Genomic DNA, 21,591 nt, shown 5'->3' with positions numbered 1-21,591 from the left:
GATGGACTGGAAAAACGAGCGTGTGTGTGGCACTTGCTCTATTGCCGTATTCGCTTTATTGCAGTGCTCTGCATCAAAGCCCACGATATCGCAGAGGAATTCCTCTACACTAAAAACTTAAGATAGTATTAAGGTAATAATTATGTTTTGATGTGCATTGTAATAAAATAGTACGTTTGTTAGAACTTGAATATTGAATTGTAGACTTCATGGCTGTTGTAACCACAGACTATATATGGTTTGGTTGTTTACATGGCAAAGTAAATATAAATGTAAGATACTTTCCCATAGACAGGAAATACCACCAATTGTGTACAGCTTTCACTTACAAGCCCTGGTGATGTAGTGGATCTGCATTGGTCTGTGATTTCCCCAAGGTTAGCAGTTCAAAATTACTAGCCGCTCTGCAGCAGAGAGACGTCTGCACCTGTTAACAGTTACAATCCTGAAAACTCCCATGGGCAATTCTATCCTGCCCTTTGGGGTCACTATGAGTCAGCACAGACTCGACGGCAGTGTTTGGTTATTGGTTTTCATTTACTGTAACAACTTCATCTCCACTCTCACCCCTACGTTCTTCCGTAGCTCTGATGAACATATTGTACTTGCTTGTTGCAAAAAAAAAAAAAATCTTTTATCCTGGATCCAACACACAAGGGCATTGTTTTATAGGTTCCCTTCTCTGTCACACTTTCTTTTTTTATATATATAGTCATTTTATTGGGGGCTCGTACAATTCTTATCACAATCCTTACACACATCCATTGTGTCAAGAACATATGTACACTTGTTGCCACCATCATTCTCAAAACATTTGCTTTCTACTTGAGCCCTTAATATCTGCTGCTCATTTTCCCCCTCCCTTCCTATTTTCCCTACCTCATGAACTCGTCATCATTCATAAATTATTATTGTTTTGTCATATATTACACTGTCCGACATCTCCCCCCACCTTCTTCTCTGCTGTCCCTCCCCCAGGGAGGAGGCTATACGTAGATTCTTGTAATCAGTTCCCACTTTCTACCCCACATTCACTCCACCCTCCAGGCATCACCACTCTCACCACTGGTCCTGAAGGAGTCATCTGTCCTGGATTCCCTGTGTTTCCAGTTGCTATCTGTACTTATGTATATCATGTGGTCTAGCCAGATTTATAAGGTAGAATTGGGATCATGATAGTGGGGGGAGGAGGAGGAAGCATTTAAGAACTAGAGGAAAGTTATATGTTTCATCGTTGCTACTCTGCACCCTGACTGGCTCCTCTCCTCCCCACAACCCTTCAGTAAGGGGTGTCCAGTTGGCTGGCTACCCGTGGGCTTTGAGTCTCCACTCTGTACTGACCCACATTTTCAATGATAGGATTTTTTGTTCCTTGATGCTTGGTACCTGATCCCTTTGACAGCTTGTGGTCACACAGGCTGGTGTGCTTCTTCCATGTGGGCTTTGTTGCTCTGTTACACTTTCAATTTTTTCTTCTTTACTTTTTGTTTTCTATCATGTACAATCTTGCTATTGTTATTTTCTGCTTAAAAATCAAGCCATTTTATATCTAGACTCCATTTCTTTCTTCAGTTTTACCATCCCCTATTATTCCTTCAGTCTACAGAAAAAAATTCCTCAAAGGATTCTGTATCTTTCTGTCTCCGGTCCTTTTATTTCTGTTTTTCTATTAAATGTAGAAACCCTAGAGAAACTCTAAACCTAAAGAATACAATATTGACAGTCATTGGTTATAATCTTTATATCTGAGACATAAACAAGATTTTAAAGGCCACTGAGTATTCGTAGCTCGTAAGTAAGCTGCAGTTGATAAAAATAGATAAAAGAATCTTGGATCTTAAAGGGATTTTAAAAGATTAATCTTATCTTCTGAATTGAACAGTATTTAGACTCTTCTAAAAGAAGGGCTTTTAAAAGAAATTGCCAGAGGAGATTTCACTCTCAGCCTTTCCCAGCAATTATTTTCAGGAAGTTTGACCTGATGTTTAAATTTCCAGTTGCAGTTTTATCCCCTTCCCTCTTGTGTTGTCAAGAATTGAGGTGGGGGGAAGAAGGGAGGAAAGCAATTATTCACATGCTGTAAATCCTAATGTATTCCTCTTTTGTTGAAAGAAAAGAGTTTTAAAGCCTTCATATTATTATCTGCAAAAGATTTGATAGAATTATTTAATGTAGAAACGTTAAGCATCAGGTGTTTTTAATTATCCTAAAGAGTCACAACTAATTTTTCTTAATTACATAGAATATGTGAATGTTCATTTCTTTATTTCAGTGGCTACATGGAGATTATGCCGGAGAATGTTCTTGTTTGTTTGAAATGCACATTAACATATTTGGGAGCGATGGAGCATGTAACTTGTTTTGAATGGTTTAGTTGACAATTTTTTTTTATACTTTTAAGTTTATGATCATTTCAAGATGTAATATGTATAGATGTGAGGGGAAAGTGTTACCAAGGTTGTATAAAAAAGGTCAATTCAATTAGAAAAAGTCAATAATTTCAAAAAATAGATAATGAATTTGAATAACCAATTTAAAGCATACATTGAATAAACATGTAGCACTTCACTATTTAGTGAGTGAACTATTTATTAATGAAACCTAAATTAAATAAGATACTATGAATTATCAGATTGGGAAAGTCTATATTTACATTTATATAAATCTTTAGTGTAATGAGAAGCCTTGGTGGAGTAGTGTGACTGCTAACCACAAGGTCAGAAGTTCTAAGCCTCCAGCTACTGCATGGGAGAAAGATGAGAATTCCACTCCTGTAAAGAGTGTTATAGTGTCAGAAACACATGGGCACTTCTACTCTGTCCTACAGGGTCACTCTAATTTGGAATCAAGTTTATAGTAGTGAGATTGTATAGAATAGTGAAAAACTGAGAACCTTTTTTTAATAAGATGAACTGTTATTAAGTAGACTATAGTAGTTGGAAAATGTGGACTGGGTGATATAAATGAAGCTGGAGGTCACATGATAGCATTTTGCAAAACCAAAGACTTGTTCATAGCAATTACCTTTTTTCAGCAACACCAAAGCTGACTATACCCATGCACTTTGCCAGACGGACGACATCTGTGGGAAGCGCCACGGGAAAAGCTCAATCTCAGCAGCTAAAACCAGGCCAGGAGCTGTCTTTGGAGCAGACCATCAATTCCGCACATAAAGCTGACAAAAATGAAAACAAGTCAAGCCGAAATAGCACCTTTAGTCTGTCCCAGCTGAATTTCAAAACCATCTAAAGAATAGACTTGCTGCATTGAACACTAATGACAGAAGACATGATGAGCTGGGGGAGAACATGAAGGTCATCATTCATGAAGAAAGCAAAAGGTCATGTAAAAGACAAGAAAGAAAGAAAACATGAAAGTGGATGTCAGAAGAGACTCAAACTTGTTCTTAGAGTTGTTAAAGCAAATGAAATAAATGATGAGTCAAAGGGCTGAATACAAAATTTCAAAGGACAACGCAGGAAGACAAAGCCAAATCCTATAATGAAATATATAAAGACCTAGAACTAGAAAACCAAAGTGAAAGAACACGCTCAGCATATCTTCAACTGAAAGAACTCAAGGAAAACTTCCAGCCTTGAGTTGCGATAATCAGTGATTCTATGAGCAAACTAGAAGTATCAAAAGAAAATGGAAAGAATTCAGAGTCACTGTACCAAAAAGAAATACCTCCATTTCTGGAGGTAGTATATGAGCAAGAACCAATGGTGCAAGAGGAAGAAGTTCAATCTATATGGAAAGCATTAGCCAAAAACAGGGCTCCAGGATAGAATACCAAGTGAAATGTTTCAGAAAGCTGATGAAGCCCTGGAAGCACTTAATAGTCTATGCTAAGAAATTTGGAAGACAGCTACCTAGCCAACTGACAGGAAGAGATCCATATTTGTACCCATTGCCAAAGAAAGGTGCCCCAACAGAATTTTCAAACTTCAGAAAAATGTCATTGATATCACATAAAAGTAAACTTGCTGAGTGTCATCTAATAATGGTTGTAACAGTACATCAACAGGGCACTGCCAGAAGTCCAGGCCAGATTCAGAAGTGGACATAGAACAAGGGATATCATTGCTGATGTCACATGGATCTTGACTGAAAGCAGAGAATACCAGAAAGATCTTGACTTGTGTTTCATTGATTATGCCAAAGCATTCGACTATGTGGATCACAACAAACTACAGATAATCTTGAGAAGAATGGGAACTCCAGAGCACTTCATGGCATTCATGCACAAGTGGTACATGTATCCAGAGGCAGCTGTGCGAACAGATCAAGGAGATATTTCATGCTTTAAAACAGGAAAGGTGTGCAAAAGGGTCGTATCCTCTGACCATACTTATTCAATCTGTGTGCTGAGCAGATCATCAGAAAAGCTGGATTAGATGAATAAGGATGTGGTATCGGGATTGGAGGAAGACTTATTACCAACCTGCAACATGCAATCCTTGTTTGCTGATAAGTGAGGAGGACTTGAAGCATGTGCTTTAATCAAGGATTGTTGCCTTCAGTATAGATTACAGCTCAACGTAAAGAAGACAAAAATCCTCATGACTTGACTAGTGAGTTATATCATGATGAATGGGGAAAAGCCTGAAGTTTTTAAGAATTTTGTCTTGCTTGGATCCACAATTAATGCTTATGGAAGCAGCATTCAAGAGATAAAAAGATGTGTTGCATTAGATAAATCTGCTCCACAAGACCTCTTTAGACTATTGAATTTTGAGGACAAAGGTAATCCTGATCCTGCCATGGTATTTTCAGTGACCTCAAATGCATGTGAAAATTAGACATTTAATTAAGAACACCAAAGAAGAAATGATGCATTTGAATGGTGGTGCTGGAGAAGAATATTGAAAGTATCATGGATTGCTTAGAGGACAAACCAATCTATCTTGGAAGAAATAAAGCCAGAGTGCTCCCTAGAAGCAAGGAGGGTAAGTTCGTCATACATACTTTGGACATGTTGTCAGGAGAGACCATTCCCTGGAGAAGGACATCATGTTTGGTAAAGTGGAGGTGCAGTGAGAAAGCAGAAGTCCTTTGAAAGATGAATTGACACATTTCTTACAGTTTTTCATTATCTAATTTTCTTGTGCAGAAGCATTTATCTGGAAGTAACTCTTCCCATGTTAAGAACAGAATAACCCTCTGGGTTCTCTGCCACAACAGGGGGAAGTCACCAGAGTTTGATTTTTCTTCACCTCCTTGCCTCTTTATTGTCTGTTGTTATATTTTTTAGTGATCTTTCCATTTTCTTATTTTTATGTTTAAACGATTTGATTCTCAACTTTTCTCTATATATTATTACTCTTTCAATTTTATGCTTACCTCTTCTTGGGGTGAATTTTATAAAACAATTGGTGTTTCAGAAATGGCTTCTGGGTACTGTGTTCTCTGAGTTCTTGCATAGTTGACTGTGTTTTTTGCCTTCACATTTGAAGATTGTCTGCGTATAAGTTCTTATTTATGATTTCTTTCCCATAGAATTTTGTGGTTTTGGGGATGTCCCTCTTCTACTGGATTTGAGCACAATTGAAATATTGCTGGAGAAAAAGAGATAATAATTAAAATTTTACTTTTATTACCAGTTCAAGCTGGACTTGAGCATATAGGTTACATCTGCAACCAAGTGATTTTCATAGTACATCACATTCAGCCTGTCTGACTGTGCTTAACAGGTGGTAGAGACCACGATCAAGTACATATCTTTTATGCAGATAAGGCTCCATCAAGGGAGAAAAGAAGGGATTGAGTCATTTATGCTCAGATTTCTATTTGAATTCATTAACCAGATAAGCACTCCTGTTCACAGAGATGAGTGAGCAGAGACAGGAAGGTAGCAATGCTGCTTTAGCTGCAGTTTTTCCTTCTGAAAGACCTTGGTTGAGACGATCGACACAGTGGCTACAACAGTGGGCTCAAACAGAAGGACAGTTGAGCACGGTGCAGGGCCAGCCTGGGTTTTGCTCTGTTGTGAGTCTTAGCCAGTTCATCAGGTAACACCTAACAAGCATCTTCTCTCTAATCATTTGCGTGTCTTTGTACTTTATTTTACATTTCCTGATTTCCTCTTGCCTGTTTCCCATGCGTGACTGTCTTTATTCTTGTTTATGTTTTTATTGTTTCTGATCACTGTAATATTCTTACTAGTGATGATGCTTCCTGTAATTACTATGAGACAGTAAGAAAATACCTGAATAACACCTTCTCGTACTTTCTTGGGGAAACTCTTTGGTGTCTTATGTTTATCTTACGGCTTTTGCTTGTGTTCCTTTCAATTTTCTTTCTCACATATCTTTTTAAAAATGTCTGTTAGGTTCTGTGATAGCAGCACTAGATAATTGAAACATAGTTTGGTACCAGAAGAGTGCGGCTCTGTACTAACAGAGAGGTGGAAACTGTTTTGGAATTGGCTAATGAGTAAAGGCTGGAAGATTTAAGGTACCTAATAGTAAAAGCAGGAGCCTGGTAGTTTCACATTGAGCTGTAATCTTCAAGGTTGGCAGTTTGAAAGCACCAGGAAGCTCTGCGGGAGAAAGACAGGACTTTCTAGTCCTGTAAACAGTTACAGTCCTATAGAGTCACTATGAATTGGCATCGACTTGATGGCAGTGAGTTTGTTTTTTTTTCTTCAACTTTTTATTCGTGAACATTTGCTTCAGTCTCTAAATCTGTTAATAGAAATTTCAATAGAAATATATATACATATATGTTTTAAATCATTTTAAAATCATTTTCTTTGGGGCTCTGAGCTTGGTTTTTTTAATAGTAAAAGCTTACGAGCCTTGGTGGCGTATTGTGTTACACACTGGGCTGCTGATGGAGAGGCTTTGTGCTCCTATAAAGAGTTGCATATTTATATGAGAGAGAGAGAGGGAGAGAGAGAGAGAGATCAGGGAAATAACTCAGAGTTGTAGGCATCGGCAAGCTCCAAGTCCATTGATCAGATGCCAAGCTATAGGCTTCTCCTGACTCATGTAGTTCTAGGACTGATGAACCCACCATTGGCATGTTAGGTGACAGGTTTTTGGCTGCAGTGGCAAATGAAGGTACGGCTGACAAGTAAGATGGCAGGCTGCTAATAACTCTCAGAATCTGCAGGCAATACAGCAAGCCACTGGCTCCAGGCTCAAGAACTAGAGATCAGATAACAAGCCAGATGTAGGATCCAGACCCACCAAAAATCGAACAAGCTTTTCCACAAGATCCACTTATTTTAGAAGTAAGTTTTCAGTTGCTTTGGGTTTATAGGAGATCTCCGTGTGGAGGTGATTACATTATGTTAGAGCTTGTCATAAGGATTACTACATCTTATTTGTGAAATCACTGAGAATCTTGGCACAGACGAGTTGACACAAAAGTTTAAATCAGCAGCTTTCAACCAGTGGGTCACAACTCCTTTGGGGGTCGAATGACCTTTTCACAGGGGTCACCTGGTTCATAATAGTAGCAAAAATAAACAAAATTTTAAAAAACAGTAGCAAAATGACAGTTGTGAAGTAGCAACAAAAATAATTTTATGGTTGGGGGGGGGTCACCGCAACATGAGGAACTGTATTAATGGGTCACGGAATTAGGAAGGTTGAGAACCACTGCCTTAAATGAACTGTGCACAATGAAAACAGAACTTTGTTGTTGTTGTTGTTGTTGTTGTTAGATGCCGCGAGTGAGCACGCACTCACGATGACCTATAGACAGCAGAAGGAAGCACCACTGATCCTGAGGCATTTTTTTTAATAGTTTTATTAGCAGCTCATACAACTCTTACATAATCCATACATACATCAGTTGTGTCAAACACATTTGTACATTCATTGCCCTCATCATTCTCAAAACATCCACTCTCTACCCAAGCCCCTGGCATCAGCTCCCCTGAGGCATCTTTACAGTTGTTATTTTGGGCTGCCTACTGTCGCAGCCACTATGTTGGTATGTTTTGTTTCAGGTCTTCCTCATTTACTGACTCTGACCCTCTCTTTTACTAATCATAATGTCCTTTTCGAAGAACTGGTGTCTCCTGATGACATTCAAAGTATTTGAGATGAACTCTTAACCATCTTTTACTCTAAGAAACCTCTGCTTGCCAAAAGCTGGAGGCAATATGACTGCTATGTTCGAGATGTAGAAGAATGGTACCTATTTGGCCAGAGGGTTGTCATTCAGATGGTATAGGAAAATAGGACCACCTAGATCTGAGCGAGTAGAGTTGCCATTGCCATTGGGCCTGGAAAGCAGAGGTGACGTCCAGGGCCAGTGGGCCTTCACCCACAATCCTGTAGATTGTGACTAATAACTAGAGTCTCAAGCAGTGATTCTCAACCTACCTAATGGCATGTCCCTTGACTATACTTCCTCATGTTGTGGTGACCCCCCCAACCATAAAATTATTTTCGTTGTTACTTCATAACTGTCATTTTGCTACTGTTTGAATTAGGTGTTCCCTGTGAAAGGGTTGTTCGACCCCCCAAAGGAGTCGTGACCCAGATTGAGAACCGCTGGTCTAGAAAGCAGGCCCATTAACCTTGGGGAAGAGAAAATAGGATTATTTTCAAAGTTTGAGAGCTAATACAAATTGTTCTGCTGGGTATTGGACTTGATAGAAGCCCTGGTAGCATAGTAGGATGAGGTAGCTAGTGTAGGGACAGAGGTTGTACCTCCTGTGCTAATCTGCTACTTTAGAGAAACAAATCCACAGCAATTCATGTGTAAGAGAGTTTTATATAAAGGTAAAGTGAGCATCAAGAAAACATCCCAACCCAGTGCTGCCCAAGCCCACAAGTCCAACATTAACCCATATGTCCAACACCAATCCACAAAGTCCTCCATCTCACAAAGCAGATGCAATGAAGCCGACCACAGGAGGAAAGTCAAGTCAGTGAATGTATAAGCATCTCAGCACTGACAGGGGTCTCCACGTGGCTGTTGCAGCACCCAGGGCTGCATTGGTGTAGGTCCATGTGGCTTCTCCTTGGGGACATCTTGCAGGAAGTCATCTTTGCAAGCTGAAGTAGGGAATGACTAAGGCAGCTGCACCCTGGTGCGACCATTACAAAGCAAGAGACCCGAGAACTAGAAAGGCAAGGCTCACTGAGCCATTTATCCCTCCGCCCTTCAATTAATCCCACATGTGTTTATCGGCCAGGTTGGCACAATAAACTAACTCACCTCCCATGCCTGCTCAGGCCTCCGTCGAGGCGGTTGGAAGGAAATCAGGCGACCCTAACTGAGCATGCTCAAATTTAACCCCCAGCCAGGTGGGAAGTACACCTGGGTGATCCAGACTAGGCCCAGGCTTATGACATCACCAAGGTGGGCTTAACACAGCCAAAGGTGTCAACCAATACCTTCCACCATGCCTCCCCAGCCAGAGGTCTGAAATATCCTGACTGTGAGAAGGCCAGTCTCTTTTTAGGCTGGTCAGTGGCAGGTCAGAGGGTGAGGACTTGGTTCTCTGCCCGGGCCTACTCTGGGCCACAGCCTCTTTCTCTCTCTTGTGCCCTGTGCTTTCTGGGGCACCCCCCCCCCCACACACATACACACAGTTCCACACGTGTGGGTGCACCGTTCCATGAGGTTGCTCGTGTCCAGTTGTGAACCCCAGCGTGGCTTCTGCGTGGCTTGGCATGTTCCCTCAAATAGCATGTACCCTTTTTGAGACTGGAAAACCTGAAACCTCTCCCATCCTTCATAAAAACTCACTTGGATTATAAAATGGGCTTCCACGTGAATTCTTTCTCATGTGAAGCCAATAAGCGAGATATTGCCCGATCGAGAAACCTTACAGTAATATTCACTTATAGATCACCAATTTGAACCCACCAGCCACTCCATGGGAGAAAGATGAGCCTCTGGGCTCCTGTAAAGATTTACCGCCTCAGAAGCCCACAGGATCAGTCTACTCTGTCCACAGGGTCACAGCGGTCAGAATTGATGCAATGGCAGTTTGTTTTGAGGGGACAGCTTTGGTACCTATTATACATTCTCTCCCTTTAATTTCTCCCATTCATAATGGACGTGTCTGCCTTGTAGGAGTTCTACTTTTGTAATTTCAAAACAGATAGCTTGTAGTCTAAATTTCAGAGGTTCACAGATGAAGAAAAATTTTTCTCCAAAATGTAACATACCTGAAGTCTAACCTATATTTATAGGTTCAGAAGATGAGACTTTGGACTTTTAATTGATTTAAACATTTGGGCTGATGTTGGAGGTGGGTGTGTTTTGCAGATGGCAGGGGCGTGAGTGGGAGGTGCGAGAGAAGGTGGAATACTGTAGATTGGATGGTAGACCCCAAAATGTGTGCTGTAAATTCTTAGCCTGTGATGTGCTTATCATCTCATTTGAGAATGAGTTGCCTTTATCATGCTATTGATCGTCTTTATTGTGTTACTGAAGCAGGGTTGGTAGAGAGAGTGTGTAAAAGAAATGAAACTAGGAAGTGATGCTAGGCGAGCTGAGGAGACACACTTGCCTTATAGAGCTCTCCAAGGAAGGGAGAAATCAGCTGAAGAGGCAAGGACTTCCCCCAGAGTGATGGGGAGCGAAAGCCTGCCCCTCGAGCCAGGGTCCTAATTCAGACCTGTAGTCTTCTGGAACTGCGAGAACATATCTTTCTTTCTTAAAGCCAACAACTCATGGTTCTGTTATAGCGCACCAACTTAGTAAGTGTGCGTGTGGTTTATACCTCAGTTCTTGCTTCACAATGCTGAAAGAATTCACGCAACAGAAACACTTTTGTAATCCAACTGACTTTTATGAGGAAAAGGGAAGTTTCGTGTATTTACAGGAAAGCCCAGGGTCTGAGAGTAAGAAATTCTAAAAGTGCACCCTTAGAGAGAGGCCTGAGAGGGAGCTCAGGCCCGAGGGTCTGGGCGGCATGTGTGTGCCCCACTGTCCCACCTGCAAGAGCACACCTAGCCCGAGAGGAGTTAAAGAGGCCCTGCCTTCCTCTGGCAAGTGCTTATCTCCTCAGGCTGGGGAGGTATCCTTTTTAAAAAAAAATTTTAAATCATATTATTAGGGACTCATACAACTTTTATCACAATCCATACATACATCAATTGTGTCAAGCATATTTGTACATTCATTGCCCTCATCATTCTCAAAACATTTGCTCTCCACCCAAGCCCCTAACATCAGCTCCTCATTTTTCCCCCTCCCTCCCCACTCACCCCTCTGTCATGAACCCTTGATAATTTATAAGTTATTGTTTTGTCATATCGTATACTGTACGACGTCTCCCTTCACCTACTTTTCTGTTGTCCGTCCCCCAGGGAGGAGGTTATATGTAGATCCTTGTAATTGGTTCCCCCTTTCCACCCCACCCTCCCAGTATCACCACTCTCACCAATGGTCCTGGAGGAATCATCTGCCCTGGATTCCCTGTGGTTCCAGTTCCTATCTGTGCCCATGTACATCCTCTGGTCTAGCCAGATTTGTGAGGTAGAATTGGGATCATGATAGTGGGGGGGGGGGGAAGGAAGCATTTAGGAAGTAGAGGAAAATTGTATGTTTCATCGTTCCTACGCTGCACCCTGACTGGCTCATCTCCTCTCCACAACCCTTCCGTAAGGAGATGGGCTTTGGGTCTCCACTCTGCACTCCCACTTATTCACAATGATATGGTTTTTTGTTCTGATGACACTTGATACCTGATCCCTTTGACACCTCGTGATCCCACAGGTTCCTGTGTTTCTTCCGTGTGGGCTTTGTTGCTTCTGAGCTAGCTGGCCATTTGTTTATCTTCAAGCCTTAAAGGCATGTGCATATGCAAATATATTTAAATATGAGGATGTGGAAATAGATTTATGTGCATATATGTATAGTTTTAGTATTAAGGTAGCAGATGGACATTGGGCCTTCACTCAAGTACTCCTGCAATGCAAGAATACTTTGTTCTATTAAAGTGGTATTTCATGAGGCATCCTTAAAGGTTGCCTTTGTTGGCTGAGTTTAAGTGTACTTGGGTGAATGTCATGTGACTGGGCCTAGTCTGTGCACCCAGGTGGACCTCCCACCTGGGCCTAGGGGCCTTGTGTTGGAGCATGCTCAGTTTGGATCTTTCCATAGGTGTCTAATTAACGTGCCTGATTTCTTTCCCACCTCTTTGTTGTGGCCCTATGCAGGCACTGGGGAGCCAACTCCCCTTAGCCTCTGTTCTGACTCCCTCACACATGGATTGATAGAAGAATGAACTGGGAGAAATGAAGCCAGAATCCTTCTATAAGCAAGGCGGATGAGGCTCATCTCATGTGCTCTGGGCATATTAGGAATGGTTCGTTCCTGCAGACACTCTAAGGTTGCTGTGAGTTGGAATTGACTTGATGGCAGTGATTTTGCTTTTTTTTTTTTTTTAATTGTAGGGTTCCTAGAGAAGGGCATAGAATTTGATAAAGTAGAAGGGTCATTGTCAAAGAGGAAATCCTCAACAAGCTGGATTGATCTGGGTTCAAAGACAACAATTCTCAGAATGGGTCACGACTAGGGAATGTTTGGTTCTGTGGTAAAGGGTCAGAAACGACTCAGTGGTGCCTAACAATAACAGTGGGGAAAGGATGGTTTATGATAACGAATTAGGGCACTCGTTTTTTGCTTGTATTGATTTTAAAATAATGAACTTCTAACTTCCATAATCCTTTGTAAGGAAACCATTCTTTATATATTCTATGGATGTAATGTTTTCTGGTTTACAAAGACACTACTCCTTCTGTCCTTGTTGAGAGTTTGTTCTTTCTGGAATGAATTGCATATTGCTGCGGTCTGCCCTTTATGAAAGGAACAATACACATAATTTAAGAAATTAATTTTAAAGGGCTCCATTCCCACACTGTGTCTCCGATGTTGTCCCTGTAGGGATATGGGTTTGTGAGGGGCGTCATGTCTCATAGCGGGGCTGGCCATCTGGTCCTCTCTGCGGACTGGCTGCTCTAATTGAGGTCATCGTCCTCAAGGCCTGGTGGGCCAGGCCTATTAAGTATTTCTTTGTGATTCTTTTTGCCCATAAAAAAATCTCACTAAATATGTATTGAAGAAGCCTTGAAAGGTTGAATGTTGGACTGCTAACTACAAAGTTAGTGGTTCAAATCCACCAGCCACTCCATGGGACACATGAAACTGTGTGCTCTGATAGAGAGTTACGCTCTTGGAAACCCTCATGCTGGCTCGCTCTCGTTTGCCTCTAGGGTATGATTTGTCCTTCACTCAGTGCCAGAGAGCCTGGTTTTCTTAAAGGTGCATTAGGTGCATTACTCATGGTTCTGTGGTATATTATTTACTTGAATTGTTTTTTTTTCCTTGTGTGGTTGTCTTTTCAATTTGATATTCAGCCGGATTGATTAGTTTTTATCTTTGCATTCAGTTTTAGGGTTTGTTTTTACAATTCTTTTTAAATTTAATACTCATTTGGATTAACTAAAATATATATGTGGACCAAGAACCAAAGCTATCTGAAACAGTATATAGTGAAGCATACAAAGTCTCCTGTTTTCTAATCTTCTTTTACTTTATACTGTTCACCTTTTAAAGAAGTCATTTTCATTCATTTTCACCTATCATTCCTAGATTTGTGTGTAAGTGTGTGCTATTATGGTCCTTTTATGCTTAAACAAAAGGTTGAGTTTCTTTTTTAGATATTAAATTATTTATTGGAAGAAATTCTGTTCTATTTTAGCATATGTATACAAGGTGACTTCAAAAAGTTCTTGGAAAAATGGGATTACAAGATAATGGGATTCCCCCCCCCCCATGAATTCTTTAAAGCCTTTCTGTACTTTTAGTAATACATATATTTGTCATATTTATTTTTGTTTTTGTCATTTATCAATAGGGGGTCCTGGGCGGTCTACCATGCCGACCCCAGGAAACACTGCAGCTTTGCGTGCGTCCCTCTGGACCAACATGGAGAAGCTTGTGGATCATATCTATGCTGTCTGTACACAGGTAATGCGCCAAGGGAGTCACTCGATTTACACTGTGATTTTAATCTTGATCATTCCAACTGTCTGATTGTAGAATTATTTAGAGCCTTTTAGAAGAGATTCGTTAAAGCTTCTTGTAATGCACATTAAGACTGGAACAAAATATCATTTCCTTCTCCTTATTTTACTAGTACCAGAGATTTTCATTTGGTTCTATGGGAATTGCCCCATTTTATATATTAACCCCCTCTCTTCTTTTTTTATTTTTTAGGTACAACATCTACAAAAAGTCTTAGCAAAGAAGAGAGACCCTGTTTCTCATATTTGTTTCATTGAAGAAGTAGTTAAGGTATGTTCTCAATGGCAGTACTTTGTTCTATTTCATTGAGCTATCCTCTGTAGCCTGTCCTACAGAGTTGTTATCTGCCAAATAACAATTGGAAATGTATTTCTCCACAACCACAAGTTATATATGTGGGAGTCACTGTGTGGTTCAAATGGTTCAGTGCTCAGCTGCTTACTCAAAGGTTGCTGGTTTACATCCACCCAGAAGTGAAGTAGAAAACAAGGCTTAGTGGTCTATTTCTGAAAGGTTACAGCGAGTAGACAACCCAGGGAGCACCATTCTACTCTGAAACTGGCAGAATGGCTATGCATTGGGACAGCACATTGTATAAAAACACATATACCATTGATCTACTCTAAGTATGTCACGATTGTTAAATCGAGTCTTGACTTTAGTCTAACCTGTGGCAGTTTTGCGGTTAAACACATAGTGAAAGTAAGTTTAATTAGTTCTGTGAGGTATAGTAAAATTTTAAAATAATTTATGTACTTTCATTGGTCAAAAATTAAATATTCAGGTTGACTTTAAATAATTTGTGTTAAAGTCAACATTTGTAATTCTGTCTCCGTGTTTGCAAAGGTAGTAGATTCTAGTTGATAGACTTATTCATATTACTATACAGAGCCTTATTTCAGGAACCTTCAAGAGAAGAAAAAATTCACCATGATAATAGTTTTCTTAATGCATTATTAGTTCAGAAGGCCTTTGTAGTTGATATTCATCATGTTACAAAGAATATAACAAGTACAAAAAAGGACATAAGTGGTTTGACTATAAAATAAAACTGGACCAGCAGTCTTGTCAAAGGTAACATATCGGGAATATTTTCATTTAAGTATAGAGTCTTTTGAATGTATTTGTGTATTCAGATTTTTATGTTTGTTATTACTGAATTGAAAGAACTAATTCTGCTTCTGATTAATAAGTACCCAGGTTAACTTGTAAAATTAGCCAGTAATTTTCAGTTCAAGCTATAATTTGAAAAGATACCTTCATGCCTATCATTATATAATAAATATGTGTAGTACTTCAATGTTGAATATTCTTTTGTCTTCTATATTGTATTTTCCAAATAATAAATAATTCATCTCATTTTTAAAAAGCACTTTAGAATGATTATTAGACCATAAAAGTTCAACTTTAGTATCTTTTAAAAACAAGCAAGAGTTCTAGTATTACTGTATAATGATCAGTGCTATATATAACACTTTGCTTCAAAGTGAGTGTAGCAAATTATTGACTGTTCAGGATCCATACAGTGGAAACAGGTTGTAGGTTCTCATCTGTGGAATTCAGCCAGCTTAGCTGATGTGGGAGTTGAGATATGGTACTTTAATTTTCTAAGCCAGCAGCTTTTATCATCGAACAGAATCTTATAATCGTGTGTAGGATGCATTCAGCTAAATTTGGAATGTGTTCAGCATTTTGAGCAGCTATAGTACTAATGAGAATTCTAACTATGAAAAAGAATGTGTTTTCTTTTGCCCCTTCAGACATATCAAAGGATTCGATAATAGCATTGAGAACTGCATAGACAAATTCAGTAGGCTCAAGAATTTAACCTTCTTAATATTATGAGGAAAATGCCTAGCTCATTACGTGTGGCATATTACTGAATGGTAAAAAACCAGTTATATTTATAATTTAATCAATTATGTCAGTGAACATTCTTCTTTATAAAAGTTAGAGGCTTTCAACTTAGTACAATACATACATAGTACCTCCAACTACAGAACATAGAGATTCTAGATCATTTTAAAAGTCTCATTCTTGTACTGTCAGATCTACAAAAAGCAAGACAATTTCTGAGGAGCATTCACCCAGATAAGATTGTTGAAACTAGAGTGAAGATCTGTGAGCTACAAGTGAATGTAATAAGTGAAGTTGCCCCGGACTCAGAGTTGCCCATATCGGTGATGGGACCAGCTCTCTAGAGGTGCACTGAAATAAGATGGCAGCATGAACTCAGAGCCTTGCATCACAGTTGATATCTGTGAAGGCAGTGAACATAGTTTTGGGTTGCTGACAATATTTCACTCCCATGAGAGGTAGGTGCAGATTTCTCCAGAAGAAAGCATTTCTAGTTTTAGCCATTAGATTTCTCCCTATTTTAAGGTCAAACAAATATGTGCTCAAAGTAACAAAGCAAAGCAAAATGATTTTATAAGTAAACTAGAAGCTATGAGTAAGAACCAGTAGAAAAACAGTAAAGCAAAGCAGAACAGATTTAAGACATAAAGAATTTCTCAAAAAAAATTTCTCAAGAACTCTATTGGCTGCAAATATTAGAATTATTTGATGTAGACTAAAATACTTTTGTAAAAAATATTTTTAAAAGAAACAGTAGAATAAAAAGAAATGAGAAACAAGTGACTATTTTAAAACGACTAGAGTTGATGAAATTATTCAGAGTGTAGTATAAAGACAAGGGCATGGGGAATATGAAAGAGAAATTTAAACTTATGAGTCTGTAATGAGGCTTTAACATAGGGCTAATTGGAAAAGAAAAGCTACTAGAAAAGAAAAACCATATAATCATCATCTCAACAGATTATGGAAAAGAATTTCCAGGCTCCAACATTCATTTCCTGTGAAATAAAACAAAATCAAAAGGCTAACATTATACAAATTCAAGATATATTACAAAAGTTCTATATTCCAGACTACGAAATTGGTATAAAGATAGATACATAGATTAATGGAGTAAAATGTAAATTCCAGAAATGTAGCCACATTTTGGAAGGTCTTCCAAAAGTTTATGGGAAAATTCCATTATCTTTGAATCCCATTCCACCACAAGCTTTTTGAAGTTGCCTCTTGGACAGGCATGGTTTTCAGAGAAGGTTGCAAAGGCAGTCCGTATTATCCATGATAGTTATTTTCCACACGTGGTGTTAGAACAATTAGATGGCCAAACATGAAAAAACCAACAACTATAATCTATATCTTGTACTATATTTTAAAAAATGACTCAAAATGGGTAATAGATCTAAATGTAAAACCGAAAACTGTGAAACTTCCAGAAAAAAAACACAGGAGAAACATCGTTGTGATCTTGTGTTAGACAAATAGCTCATAGAGCACCAAAAGTTTGACCCACTAAAGGAAAAATTGGAGATCTTAATTTTCTCAACATTCCTAATTCCTGCTTTGTGAATGCTCCATTAACAAAATGCAGAGGTGAAATGTAGACTGTGAGAGAATATTTGCAAATCACATACTTCATAAAAGACTTCTATGTAGAATTTATGAGGGTAAGTAAAATATAATGGTACAGAATTTTTATAGGACAGCCCTTGTTACCTTTGAATAAAGATTTGGTGCATTGTCATGATGGGGAAAACTTTTCCACTAGTGAAGATTTCATTTTTTGACAAACTTCATAATAACACCACCACTACCCCGTGATCATCCTGTATTCTTCCAGAAAATCCATGAAGCTTTTTATCCCTTTGAAGTCCCTCCAAATAGTGGCCATATTCTTCTGGTTGACTTTGCTGCTTTGAATTGAACTAGCTCACCAGATGTCCATGGAAGCCACTGTTTTCATTGGACATTTCTATGGACGTCATCCTCGGGAGACTAAGGCAAACGTACTGTGAGAGAACTTGTTTTGCGTCATCAGCTGATCACAGAGACACGTTTAAGCACATGTTTTGTTTGGAATACACCCTTCCAGGAATGTGCTAGAACCTTAGTAGCAGTACTTTTTTCATTCCTGTGGAAAAACTTCCCGAACAAACTAGGAAAACGAAAGACCAAATTAAAAACAGGACAAAAATATTGAACAGCTACTCTATAGATAAATATCAAGTAAGCATATCTCTAAAATTTATGTTTCTACCTTTAAAAACTCTCAAATCTACTTTTCATTCTCTACTACTAATTCCACTTTATAAGTTCCAATGTTTTTTTATATGATTATGATTATTATTATTTGGGGGTTGAATACTCTGGGCAGACTGCTTGGACCCTACTCATTTACCTCTTAACAACCCATTTCTCACCCTCTTGAACTTTCTCTTCAAAGTTCCTTTCTACTTTTCCTTAAGGGACTTGCTGACTTGTTGTCTGATGATGCTGGTATTTAGCTTTAGATGGGGTTTACTACATGCTTTAGGCTGCATTCCCAAGGAAGAACCACTTGAAGAAGGCCTGGCCCAGTGTACTGCAGCCCCATCAGCCTCACACCATCCAGGAGTTGGGCCCGGAACTAAAGGACATAGGCCTCCCAAGTCCCCATGTTTTAACACAAGTATGGTTCTATTTACTTTCAGCAGCTTTTCAACAGAAAATTGGGGGGTGGGGGGGCCATTTTTGCTTTCATTTTGCTATAACAGAATTACCACAAGTGATGGCTTTAACAAATTAATTTTCTCAAAGTTTAGGGCTAAAACATCCTAATTTAGAGCACCAGCTCTAAGGGATTGTCATCTGTCTGTCAACTCTGAGAGAAGGCCTTATATTCCAAACATTTGTGATGTTGGAGAGCTTCATGTAGGAATTTCCACGTGTCTTGGCATCAATCTTTACTCAGCTCCAGGTTTTCTATTCAGGGACTCCAAAGGATGTATTCTGCTCCCAGCTCTTCTTTCTTAGTGGTAGCCTGCTAGTTTGCTTAATCTCTTTTGTATCTCAAAAGAGGTGATAATAAAGATCCAGCCTCATCTTGTGGACTGTATCATGCCTCTAACCCTATCTGGTTAGCATCCGAGGGCTAGGCGCTCCAGTGTGGAGCAAAGGGGCCTCAGATCACACGGTTGAGGGCAGTTGCATCTCGTGGAGGAGCATGGGCTGCCCACGGCTCCATCTACGACACTCACTGTGCTCCGTGGGGCTTGGCATGAAGCCCCTACAGAAGTTCTTTTTCTGGTTTTTGTCATCAGACAGTAAAGTTTTCCCCTGAAGGTTATTTTCCAGTAGAGAGGATTCTTTTACTGTTGTATTTGCTTTGCCAAGGCCCCTCTGCTTTAAATACAGAATGTGATTAAGAGCTAATTTCAAATTCATGTATATCTGGTTTCTTTGATCAAGTTCTGCAGGCGTCTTTATTCACAATATGTTCTCTCCATGGATTTCTCTGGCATAGGTTTTTTGCTAAATCTTTTATGTAACACACAGTCTTCTCTCTCTTTAAAAAAAAAATCTTAACTTAGTTCCCTTCTGACCTCCTCACACTAAATACTCTGGCTTATAAACTCTTTGGCAGTTGCCCTTACTTGAAGGACTTGTCAGTACCCCCACCTCCCTTTCTCGCTCAAACAAACTCACCTTCATGCCAATTCAGATCTAAGGTAGGATAAGTTTTATCTTTTCATTTCTTAGACTTATCCCTATATTTATTTATTTGCTTATTTGTTTTGTAACTGATATTTATTGACTGCTTTGAAGATGAGAACAGAGAAATTCCACCACTTATCTGTCAGTTTGCGATGGCTAGTATGTTGCTGTGATGCTGGAAGCTATGTCACTGGTATTTCAAATGCCAATAGGGGTCACTCTAAGGGAACAGAACCCTAAGGGTTCTGTGGAGCCACCAGACAAAGAACTGACTGTGAGGAAAGATTCAACTGTCCACTTCAGAGGAAGGAGCCCAGGAAAACCTTTTGTGTTAATCGAAGCCTTGTCAGATACTGAAGGCCTAGTGCATGGAAATAGAGCATTGTCAGAGCTGTGTCCCAGGGTGGGCCCCTGAGCTCAGAAGGCACTCAAAGTATACTTTATAAAAGTAGAGTTGACCGTGGTGACATGAATGGAGTCAAGCCTGTGAGAGTGAAGCCTTTGGGATCTTCATTTGCTGATGGGGCACAAATCAAAAGAAGAAACAGCTGCAAAAATCTAATAAATGGACCTTGGAATGTATGAAGTATGAATCTAGGAAAATTGGAAGTGATCAAGAATGAAATGGAATGCATAAGGGTCCTTATCCTAGGCATTTAATGAGCTGAAATGGACTGGTATTGGCCATTGTGAATTAGAAAATCATATGGTTAACTATGCCAGGAAAGACACAACCAAGAGGCATGGCTTGCATTCATTGCCAAAAAGGCCACTTCAGAGCCTGTCTTGAAGTACAATGCCGTCTGAGATAGGGTTATATCTACCCATCTTCAAGGAAATACAGTCAGTACAACTGTTATTCAAATGTATGCACTAACCACTAAAGCTAGTGATGAAGAAACGGAAAAGTTCTATCCATGTCTTCAGTCAGAATCGATCAAACATGCAATCAAGCTGCCTTGATCGTTCTTGGTGGTTGAAATGCAAAATTTGGAAACACAGGAACAATAGTTGGAAAATATGGTCTTGGTGAAGAAGTGAAGCTGGAGATTGCATGGTAGAATTTTGCAAGATTAACAGCTTGCTCATAGCAAATGGTTTTCAACAACACAAGTGATGACTATCTATGTAGACTTCTCCAGGAGGACTACACAGAAATCAATCACTCCATCTGTGGAAGTGATGATGGAGAATCTCAGTATCAGCAGTTCAAACCAGGCTGGGGACTGACTGTGGAACAGGCCTTCAATTGCTCATGTGTAAGTTCAGGTGGAAACTGAAGAAAATTAAAACAAGTCCATAAGAGCCAAAATATGACCTTACGTCTATCTCACCTGAATTCCGAGACAATCTCGTGAGTAAATTTGCTGCATTAAACACCAGTGACAGAGACCTGATGATGGTGGTAGGACATCGAGAACATTCATGAAGAAACAAAAAGTCATCCAATAGACAGGAAAGAAAGAAAACATCAAAGTTCGTGTCAGAAGAGACTCTCAAACTTGTCCTTGAATCAGAGTAGCTAAGGCAAATGGAAGGAATGATTAGGTCAAAGACCTAAACAGAAAACTTCAAAGAGCAACTCTGAGTAAAGTAGTGTGCTGCAAGGTACAAAGACCTAGATTAGAGAGCGAGAGGGAAGAGCAGGCTCATCGCATCCTAATCTGAAAGAGCAGAAGTCCTCTGGTTGTGCAAGAAGAGGGACAATAGGGCACACTGATCAGACTAGTAGAGTAACATTAATCAAACTTGACTTCTCTTTTCTGTTTCACCCATGGTCAGACTCTCCTTGGTTTCCATTTCTGTTTTTGGCAGGTGAACCTTCTTTAGTTTCCTGGTGAGCCACTTCAGCCTACTTTCCCTTGGCTCCCTGTTTCTCTTTGGCTTTCACTTTTTTGCTTGAAGATTTATCCTTTCTTGTTGCTCTTTTTGGCATTGTCTCCATTTTTGCAGGTGGAGGTTTCACTGACAGTCCCTGATCTCTTGGGCTCTTCCTTCACTGCCCCTTCGGCAGAGCTGTCATTCCTTCCGCCCTTC

The 21,591-nt window shown here is 39.6% G+C and overlaps 1 protein-coding gene across 1 annotated transcript in view; it reads left to right on the top strand.

Annotated features, from left to right (window-relative positions):
- Positions 1-21,591, top strand: part of COG5 (component of oligomeric golgi complex 5) — a 291,974-nt gene that overhangs the window by 174,964 nt on the left and 95,419 nt on the right. The window contains exons 9-10 of the mRNA XM_075558542.1: positions 13,838-13,950; positions 14,200-14,277. Coding sequence (XP_075414657.1) covers positions 13,838-13,950; positions 14,200-14,277 — 191 coding nt within the window. The remainder of the gene's footprint in view (positions 1-13,837; positions 13,951-14,199; positions 14,278-21,591) is intronic.

The sequence above is a fragment of the Tenrec ecaudatus genome, chromosome 9 (assembly GCF_050624435.1).
Source record: "Tenrec ecaudatus isolate mTenEca1 chromosome 9, mTenEca1.hap1, whole genome shotgun sequence".
Classification (NCBI taxonomy): domain Eukaryota; kingdom Metazoa; phylum Chordata; class Mammalia; order Afrosoricida; family Tenrecidae; genus Tenrec; species Tenrec ecaudatus.
The sequence above is the reverse complement of the archived record's forward strand: the minus strand, read 5'-3'. Positions and strand labels throughout refer to the sequence as shown.